The 10,519-nt window shown below is 44.7% G+C and overlaps 1 protein-coding gene across 1 annotated transcript in view; it reads left to right on the top strand.

Moving 5' to 3' along the window:
* The first annotated feature begins 1,482 nt into the window (after positions 1 to 1,482).
* The window catches only part of FSTL1 (follistatin like 1), a 120,079-nt gene continuing 111,042 nt past the window's right edge, over positions 1,483 to 10,519 (top strand). Inside the window, exon 1 of the mRNA XM_075119129.1 lies at positions 1,483 to 1,487. Within this exon, the coding sequence (XP_074975230.1) occupies positions 1,485 to 1,487 (3 nt within the window). The 5' untranslated portion in view covers positions 1,483 to 1,484. The remainder of the gene's footprint in view (positions 1,488 to 10,519) is intronic.

The following is a 10,519-nucleotide window of genomic DNA, read 5'->3' as shown; positions in this document are numbered from 1 at the left end:
CCTCCTGCATGTAATTTCTTTCCAAACAATAATTGCATTGGTCAGAGCTCAGCAAATCCTCCCATTAATGCTGCGATTCCAAAAACTAAATATAGCAGATGCCACTTATCAGGATCTGGATCCTGCTGCCTGCTGCATTGCCACATCCTCACCAGCCCCATCCTTAAACAGGTCTTCTGAATGTGGGTCCCCAGCCAATCTGCCCACATGGCCTGAGGTCCACTCCTGAACCTCCAGCCCCTTTGCCACTGGGTTCTCCTCCGGTGGTGTCCCAGTCCTCTCTGCCTCTGCTCTGAAAAAACATACTGTCCCAGCTCAGGAGATGGTCACTCCTGACTGTGGGCTCTATGCTGGGGGCAGTCGCCAGCACCTGGTTGAATTCCTCATAGTAGGGCAGGTAGCTGGGAAGTTCCCAGACTTATCATTCCCGTTCTTTGCCCTGGGGTAGGTGGAACTGAGGTGTTTAATCCTCTCTCTGCACCACCCAACAGTTTTGTTGATCTCCAACACTGCAGCTCTTGGAGATTGTCATGGAAATGCAGGTTTCTGCTGATTCTGCTAAATGTCATGGGCCTTGCACACTTCACCCCACAGATTGCCCAGAACCTTGTTTCCATCCTCTGGCCAACTAGCAGCACATTGGCTGGTGTGCATCTTTCCTCTGCTTCAACCAGTTAGACATAGCTATGCTGAAAGTTGAGCAGACCACAAGCAAAAAAGGGTTAAACGCCAAGTAGCTGTATTTGAACCAGGAGGTTGCTTCCAGTGCATGGGAGGCAAGTGGGAAGTTGGAAGGGATAGAACACACAGGCCCTGGGAATTGTGGGAGAGCATTGCAGGACTATCCAGACACAAGCCCAGCTACATGTGCTTTAGCTAAATCTTCACTGCAAGTGGGAAAGCAGAGACATTCGCAACAGCAGGACATGAGGCTATACCGATGTTACTGAAATAACAGGTGAAGAAAATAAGGTATATATCCTTGCTCTTAGTTCGCCCCCTTAATTCAGCATCTATCATCTGTAGGTAAATTTCCCAGCTCTCCCACCCTAAACAGACCCACCTCAGACCTTCAGATCCCTGCTTTAAGCAATGATCCTATCACAGCAGTAAGATCAAAACAGGAAACATTTATTAACAACAGTACTTATATTACAACATCATACATGGTACACTCTATGATATAGTCTATGCTCAGATTAACTTCACAAGGCCTGAAGTCTGGACCCAGATTACCTCACCAGGGGTCGCAACACTTAACAATAATAAAGGATTTCTTCCACCTTATTTCTGCACAGGATACCAGGAACAGCATCCAGACAATAGGAATCAGGACTGGAACTGAACCCTCAGGAATCAGGAACAACTGACAGCAGCCAGCGAAGATCTTCTGGAACAGGTAAGTCTTCTTCTGTGTCTTGATCCAACGAGCGGCAATGGTGCACAGGCACTGGCTGGCACTATGACGGACAACACAGAGCAACATGTGCTGAATCCGTATATGCACTTTCTATTACCAGGCAGATTACACACTCAGGTCACATGATGTTTCCCCCTCTTGGGTTGCCTGGCAGACTACAACTCTCACTGAGCATTTTTCAAAAGCTTTTAGCCAATTAAACATTAGCACCAAAAAGGGCGCCAACCATGGCAACAACAAGAAAGCCCAAGATGGAGGATGAATTGACTGCAGCCTAAACAAAATGGCTAAACCAGGCTACAGATCCCCTCCTTGGTGGCCAAGAGGTTACAAGTTCTTGAGCCACCACATCATTTTAAACACTAGTTGTTAGGATGTACTGGGCATTAACCTATAATTGGTTTTCTTAACACTTTTAATTTACCTTATTACACAGAACACTAGTAAAATTGTGATACAATTATCACAAATTGAATGAGTGGAACCACTACAACTGGGTGTAACAAGATATTCCAAACCTTGGATTTGTGCACAGACCAATCAAACAACTCTTCCCACCAATGACTAAAGGCGGATTCCTTAGATACCAGTTTAAGAATCTTTTCAATTTGTTTAGTGGAGTGATGGATTGTTAACATCACTTCTAAACCATCCTTTTTCAACTGTTAAGGATGCTTCTTGAGGTCAGGATGGTGCATTATTTGGTTGAGCAAGGAAATATTAATACTCAAATGAACTGGCTTTACAGAGTCATACAAAGCCTAATGTACATTTACAGTCTGCACAGATATCTCAGCTAAAATCTCCATCACACCCCTTTATTGCATAAACACAAATTTACATGGAGATCACGTGATACCTTGTAGAAATGGTATACCAAGAATTCAGTACACCAACTGCACAAGCAAACACATTTGGTATCTGCAAAAACAATGACAGAATGGTTTACATTACTGGGTTTTAAACTGTAATGGCATTTACTTTCAGAAGGGTTCAAACACAGATGCGACATTTCAATGACTCCAGAACCACGTGTATAGCTTATCCCATTCTCCTCAACACAAGAATTTAGGTTGACATTACTATATATGCCATCTTTTTTGTGTACCCATTTATTCAAGTCTGGGGGATTAAAATAGACTGATTCACATTTAGCCCCAATGGAATTAAGGGATAGACCCACTCGTCCTGTGCCTTCACTATGGTTAACACAAAGGCAGTAATGGTGGGTTGATAATTGAAAATGAAAAATTTACCAGCCTCCACCAATCCTGATGTCTTTGCTCAAAGGGAGCAGTGGAATTTTCCCAGAGAGCTTTTCTTATCTCTACAGGAAGGACTACATTTAAACCTTCTCTAATAACGTTTTTAGCTACTCCTAGGACCCAGTACTGTGCCTGGATACATGAAAGGGCCATGGACACATTTGACTGCAACACATTAAGAGCATGAATGATATGAAGGTGGTCTACCTGTTCGTTGCACCTGTAACCAGCCACGTAATACATTTGCTATCTTGTATTCCATAATGCGAAGCTGATTGAAAGAGGTAATTAAGGGATGCAATGAGGCTACATCTTGACCTATCGCCCCAATTTTACTTGCTAGAACTTGCTCTTTATCTATGGTGTTTAGGGTGCTCGATCCTGTGCCCATCCGTCCTAGAATGATAGCTACTGAATTCCTCTTCTGATATTTGGGCTGCACTGGAAGTACACTATCTAGCCAAGCATACTACCCAACATGTAATGTGATAAGGTGCACATTTGGGCTGCACTCATGACAAAGCTAACTGCAGAGGCATAATAACCTTTTTCAAGGCATACATGGGATTTACCATAAACAACTTTTTCACATCCCTTTTTACCATTACAGGCCCAATAACACTTTTCTGTGGTTCAGGAACCACTACAATTTCTTTGATCACTGTAGTCCCATATGGACTTGTAACTGTCCAGTTACCAGTGTCATTAACATTAACAGTGATTTTAACATTTCCAGTACACTTTACATGAAATGTTACATTTTTTCTGTCACAAAACTGGTTTAACCCTTGATATTTATCTAAACAAGTTTCATTATGCATTACACATTGCAACTCACTTTTATAGCTCTTAGTGGGGGTGACCAAATTAATTTCAATAGATTCCAAGTAATACTGCAGGCCCATTACTACACTGATATTTCTGGCTTCTACCCGAATCCATTGACCAACCTGGAGCTCAACGTATCAACATTTAGAGGAGTTTGCAGTCATTGCCACATTAGTACAATTATTCATAAAATTGTCATTGAGGAAACAAATACATTTAACATCAGATTTTTGGATAAAGGGGAATACCTCTCCATTACCCTCAACATGGTTACATTTTGTTCCCCTGCCTTCTCTGTAAAGGAAAGGACACTTTCCCCAGTGGCTTTTTCCTCCCACACTGTATAACAGGCTGTGAATTGTTCATACGAGTACACCCATACCTTTCCTTTAAACCGGAGAGGCATCCAGTCTGATACATAACTTTCATTAGCCATACAAGTGAGATGGTCTCCATTTCTAACAACTACAGAGTCTGACATATATAACAATACCCAAGAACATATCCAGGTATACATTCTGTAGTCATTCCTAAAAGAAAAAGGAAAGAAAAGAACAAATACCATACTGTTCACTACACTTAAGTTACAAAGCCTTTCCAGGTCTTTAACTGGCTCAAATGGAACCATTTCAGCACTCTTTTTCTTTCCTTTAATTTCCACTTGATACACAGTGGGACTTGCTTTATTAGTTATAACTACAGGTCCCAACCACTGTGGGCTCAAAACATGGTTCTTCTCTGAAAAGAACCTGTACAACACCTTGTCACCTATATTCAATTCTTTAGGACTTAGGACATTTCCTAATATTTGTTCCATACGCTTTACATTACTTTTAAAATTGATTACCACTTGCGTTTGGATAGTGATCTTTGTTTGGTACCCCCCATCCCATCCCCTTCTAAAATACTAATCAGATAAAATTAATAACCACACGCCCCCTGGGCATGCTTTTGAGACATGTGACTCCTTTGAGGAAAAAGAGTATAAGAATCAAGCAAAATAAATTACTGTTAGAGAGAGTTGGGGGATTCCTTAATTGATGCTTGAAGAAGCTACTAGACAGAATAGCCAAAACTCTGCTCCGTGGGCTCGAGTAGGACTGTGACCAGAGGGGTTTCCAGGCAGCCATGGCCTTGCCTTGAGAGAATCCAAGACAGACCAGAGTGTCTGCAACACTGAGGTAGAATAACTTCCTGAGATTGAGGTGGGCGCCTGTATCTGTGGAGGACTGGGGAGCTGGGAGGGCTGGGAGCAGCGAAGGGAAGGGGCCGGAGAACCTGTTAAACACAATTCTCTGACACAACATTAGCTATAGTTTTTCTGCCTCTCCATCATAATAACTTGGGGGTATTCATGCATCAAACAACACCGACTCAGCAGGAATAGTAACTTCCTTAATAAACATCACTATAGGTGGAGCTGACAACCCCTACATTGAAGTTGCTGGGCACTCCCTATTATAATCCCATTTTCAATTCCTTCTAACTGCCAAACTTGATGTGGCTGTCCCTCAATCTGTCCTGTTGAAGCTGTTCCACTTTGTGTAAATAGAGTTACTGGAGCAGGGGAGACTGGACTGAGGGCACCCAGCTGGGAGGTGCGAAACATTGGGTATATCTACGCTGCAGCTGGGATCATGCCTTCCAGCCCAGGTAGACAGACTCATGTTAGCTCACTAAACATAGCGGTATGGATGTTGTGGCACAGGCAGAGGTTCAAGCTAGCCCCCTGAGCTCAGACCTAGGGGGTCAAGTGGATCTGAACTCAGGTGCACAAGTCCATTCACCCAGGCTGGGAGGCATGCTCCGAGCTGCAGTGTAGACATACCCAATGTCTCCCAGCTCCGAGGTGGGTGCCCTAAACACCAGGCTATAGGTTCATTCTCTTACTCTGTGCCCCAGTGACTATTTAAATAGTTATAAAAAGTGGGACAGCTTCAAAAGGAGAGTTTGCAGGAGTTCCACACCAGAATATCCCATAGTTCAGTGGCAAAAGCACTCTCCTGAGAGGTGGGAGAACCCTGTTCACATCCTCTCTCCCCATCAGGCAAAGAGAGGAATTTAATGTGGGTCTTCTACATCCTTGGTGAGCATGCTAACCACTGGGCTAATTGTTATAAAGGAAACACCTCCCCCAGCTGGATTTTGAATGGGACCCAATCTGATAGGCTTGCTCAGAGCACAGCCACCAGATAGTGTCTTGCAGACAAGATAGGTTTTCCTCCACCTATCTTCCCCTGGTTTGCAGCTCGCACAATGAGATAGGCTTGCAGACGCCTAGAGTGAGGCAGCAGTGCGCATGCCCAAGGGCAGAAACGTAGGTACCCAGGGAACCTGTACTGGAAAAACTTAGGCACCCAGTGAGTTTAGATGCCTACAGGTTAGGCAGCAGCCAAACTGAGTTTTCGTGGATTACAGTGGTGCCTAAAACTGGGCTTAGGCACCTGAGTCCCTATGTGGATCTGTGACACCAGCTCTTAGAAAGAACCTGTCAAATCTTTATGCTTAGGAATGATGTCCGAAAAGGGGGTAATTTCTGTGGATATAACCCACTGTTTTATGTACTGTGTATCTCCCACTAGTAGCTGGTCCACAGAGGATAACAGTCTACTGCTGTAGCCAGGTAATGGGATTAGCCCCTCAGAGGAAGTGTTAGAAATCTGTGTTGTAGTGAGGAAGGTCCTGTTCAAACCTGCTGATGAGTGATGTGGCGGGTTGTTACAGTTGCATGAGATAATTTGCATATTTTAATAACCTAGGAAAAGAGACAAAAACCAGTATTAACAGAACATTAAGTCTGCAAAAGACTAGCATTCAGAAGTTAGGTAATGCCAGAATGAATGTTGCCTGTGCAATTAATCCCATTTTTCCAACTGAAATGCTGACTCATAGTAACCAATCACAAAGCAAGATTTTGTGAGAAATCACCTGAGATCATAAGGGATATTCAACTAATAGATTATGTTCCCTTTGTATTTTTGATTAATTGATGTATTTCCTGTGTCTTTCTTTCATAGATATCTTGCTACATTTACTGTTTTTCTGTAGCTTCCATAGTGCAAATTCATTCTAATGATTGTCTCCCTTCTCGTTTACATGTCTAATGATCAAGTTCAGCAGTTAAGGTCCTAGTGGTCAGATATACCAGTGATGTTTTCGTAGCATGATGAGGTGCACAGACCCAAGTCTGGGCTAGCAGGGAAACAGTTAACACATCTTTCTAGGGAAAGACCACAGCTGTCTTTCATTGCTCCAGAGGCAGTCAGGAGGGGACAGAGACAAAAGGGATCAGATGTTGAATGGAAAGCATGTGGGTGGATGGAGTGAGAGTGGGTAGGTCTCTTTGTGAGGCTATCAGGAGGGACTGAAGCCTGAGCTGAAAGCCACACTGAGAGTCTGAGGGCGGGCAGCAGCCTGCAGACTTGGACTGTTTACTTCTGAAATCTGGGCTGAAGTGAAACTCAGTGTGCTGGGCCCTTTACGAACCCCTGTATTTTGATGAGCTGGCGTTAAAACCAATTCTCTTTGGACTGTGGATTACTGACAGAATGTATTGACTGTTGCGCGCTCCTCCCATATGATCCTTTTTTGGTGGCGTATGAACACAACTCAGTTGACGGTGATAGTTTCAAACTCCTCTATTTTTACAGGGGAGTTGGCAACCTAGTCGGTCACTGCCTAACACATTCTTTTATTTAAAAATTCTTATGACTTTCTTTGTTGTTTAAAAAAACAACCCCCAAACCTCTGAGACTTCCTGATTTGCAACAAGACTGAAATTTGACAGCGGGGGAACCTTTTTGCTGGTCTCATAAAAATCTGTTCAGATTGGGCTGAACTACACAATGTCAAAAATCTCTACTTCCCATCTCTGCCTTGCAGAGTACAGGTTTCAGAGTAACAGCCGTGTTAGTCTGTATTTGCAAAAAGAAAAGGAGTACTTGTGGCACCTTAGAGACTAATCAATTTATTTGAGCATAAGCTTTCGTGAGCTACAGCTCACTTCATCGGAGGCATACTGTGGAAAATACAGAAGACTTTTTTATACACACAAACCATGAAAAAATGGGTGATTATCACTAAAAAAGGTTTTCTCTCCCCCCATCCCACTCTCCTGCTGGTAATAGCTTATCTAAAGTGATCACTCTCCTTACAATGTGTATGATAATCAAGGTGGGCCATTTCCAGCACAAATCCAGGTTTTCGCCCCCCCACACACAAACCCACTCTCCTGTTGGTAATAGCTTATCTAAAGTGATCACTCTCCTTACAATGTGTATGATAATCAAGGTGGGCCATTTCCAGCACAAATCCAGGGTTTAACAAGAACGTCTGAGGAAGGGGAGCGGGGGGGGGAGGAAAAAACAAGGGGAAATGAGTTACCTTGCATAATGACTTAGCCACTCCCAGTCTCTATTCAAGCCTAAGTTAATTGTATCCAATTTGCAAATGAATTCCAATTCAGCAGTCTCTCGCTGGAGTCTGGATTTGAAGTTTTTCTGTTGTAATATCGCAACTTTCATGTCTGTAATCGCGTGACCAGAGAGATTGAAGTGTTCTCCGACTGATTTATGAATGTTATAATTCTTGACATCTGATTTGTGTCCATTTATTCTTTTACGTAGAGACTGTCCAGTTTGACCAATGTACATGGCAGAGGGGCATTGCTGGCACATGATGGCATATATCACATTGGTAGATGTGCAGGTGAACGAGCCTCTGATAGTGTGGCTGATGTTATTAGGCCCTGTGATGGTGTCCCTGAATAGATATGTGGGCACAGTTGGCAACGGGCTTTGTTGCAAGGATAGGTTCCTGGGTTAGTGGTTCTATTGTGTGATATGTGGTTGCTGGTGAGTATCCACTTCAGGTTGGAGGGCTGTCTGTAGGCAAGGACTGGCCTGTCTCCCAAGATTTGTGAGAGTGATGGGTCATCCTTCAGGATAGGTTGTAGATCCTTGATAATGCGTTGGAGGGGTTTTAGTTGGGGGCTGAAGGTGACAGCTAGTGGCGTTCTATTATTTTCTTTGTTAGGCCTGTCCTGTAGTAGGTGACTTCTGGGACCTCTTCTGGCTCTATCAATCTGTTTCTTCACTTCTGCAGGTGGGTATTGTAGTTGTAAGAATGCTTGATAGAGATCTTGTAGGTGTTTGTCTCTGTCTGAGGGGTTAGAGCAAATGCGGTTGTATTGCAGAGCTTGGCTGTAGACAATGGATCATGTGGTGTGGTCAGGGTGAAAGCTGGAGGCATGTAGGTAGGAATAGCAGTCAGTAAGTTTCTGGTATAGGGTGGTGTTTATGTGACCATCGTTTATTAGCACTGTAGTGTCCAGGAAGTGGATCTCTTGTGTGGACTGGTCCAGGCTGAGGTTGATGGTGGGATGGAAATTGTTGAAATCATGGTGGAATTCCTCAAGGGCTTCTTTTCCATGGGTCCAGATGATGAAGATGTAAACACCACCCTATACCGAAAACCTACTGACCGCTATTCCTACCTACATGCCTCCAGCTTTCACCCTGACCACACCACACGATCCATGTCTTGGCAGCATGCCACTACATCTTTACACTTCAATAGTATTATGCATGTGCTGCCCTTGTGGCTCGCTCTAGCACTTCCCATGGAGCTTAACTCCAAATGAAACACAGTAAGACTTGCTGATGGGATACATGGTGGGCTCTTCAGCTCTTGGTTTTTTGCCACCCCAAGCTCCAAGAACGCAACTGCCCAAGCAACAAAAAAAAAAAAAAAAAGGATGACTGGAATGCCACCCCTGGGATTGTGCCACCCCAAGCACGTGCTTGCTTTGCTGGTGCCTAGAGCTGGTCCTGTCTTTGCCCATCTACCCCATTCCCCTCAAATATATATTCAGAACAATTTTTTTGGACAACTGGAACATGCACAGCACTGGGAACCAGGAGGCCAGGACATCTTGACTATCTCTATTGACTAATGTTTCATATCTTCCTAGACTTCTCCTTAAGCCCAGCTATCTCTGTATTGAGCCCTGTAACCTGTGCTTGACTAAAGCATCGCCCAGAAAGGCATTCAGTCTTGATCTGAAGACAGCAAGGGATGGAGAATTCACCACTGGCTGACTACCCCATTGTGTAAGATCACCAGCTTGTTGCGAGTGGACCCAACTGCTGGGTCCCACATGCATCCAGGCCAAGGGTGTCCATGTAGAGTCTAGTCACTGTTTCTAGCTCTGGGACTCTAGGTGTTCTCAGGCTCAGATTTCTTGTCTGACACCCTTCCTTGGGACATGAGTTGCTGTTGTCCAGCCACCCTACATGCCAAAACTAGTGTCTCAGACCTCCCAAGTCCCCCATGCTTACTCATGATCCCCTAGAGTTCCACCTAGGCTGCTGGCACCTGGGCTTCTAGTTTAAGCCCTTTGAGGACAATGTGGCAGGAAAGCAGAGAACACAGGCTTAGCAAACAAATTTCTTAAACACATTGACTTTGCTCTCAGGGTATGTCTACAGTGCGGGTCTGACCAGGGCCGGATTTACACCTTATGCACAGCATCTTCAGTGCCACCTCTGCCTACAGCTGACCTTCATGTTTTCTGTAAAAAAATGAAATGAAAAGAAATATAAACACAGCCTCCCCGGGAAGGCACAAGACCCTTCACTGTGCACGGCACTCCCACCCAGAGGTGAGGCGCAGCCCACCCGCCATAGATGAGGTGCAAAGTGGGGACTGTACCTCTCCCCACACGAGCTGTCCCTGGGTGTCTTCCATTCCTCCTGCAGCCTGGCGTGGCAGCCGCGCTCTGGCTCTGCCCAAGCAAGTTAATGGGGTACCGGCCATGCTCCTCCCTCTTCCTTCCCAGCATGGGGCAGAGGCAGGGAGATGGCAGAGATTGGGAAGGGGCAAGGATGCTCCAAGTACCTTCAGCTGCCACCCCACCTAGCTGCGGCTTACAACGCCCCCAGGCAGGCTGATTCAGATGCTCACCCTGCTCCAGCCCCACATGCTGGGTGGCCACCAACTTGTGCCA

Source organism: Caretta caretta, chromosome 1 (assembly GCF_965140235.1).
Source record: "Caretta caretta isolate rCarCar2 chromosome 1, rCarCar1.hap1, whole genome shotgun sequence".
In the NCBI taxonomy this organism is placed as follows: Eukaryota; Metazoa; Chordata; order Testudines; family Cheloniidae; genus Caretta; species Caretta caretta.
The sequence above is the reverse complement of the archived record's forward strand: the minus strand, read 5'-3'. Positions and strand labels throughout refer to the sequence as shown.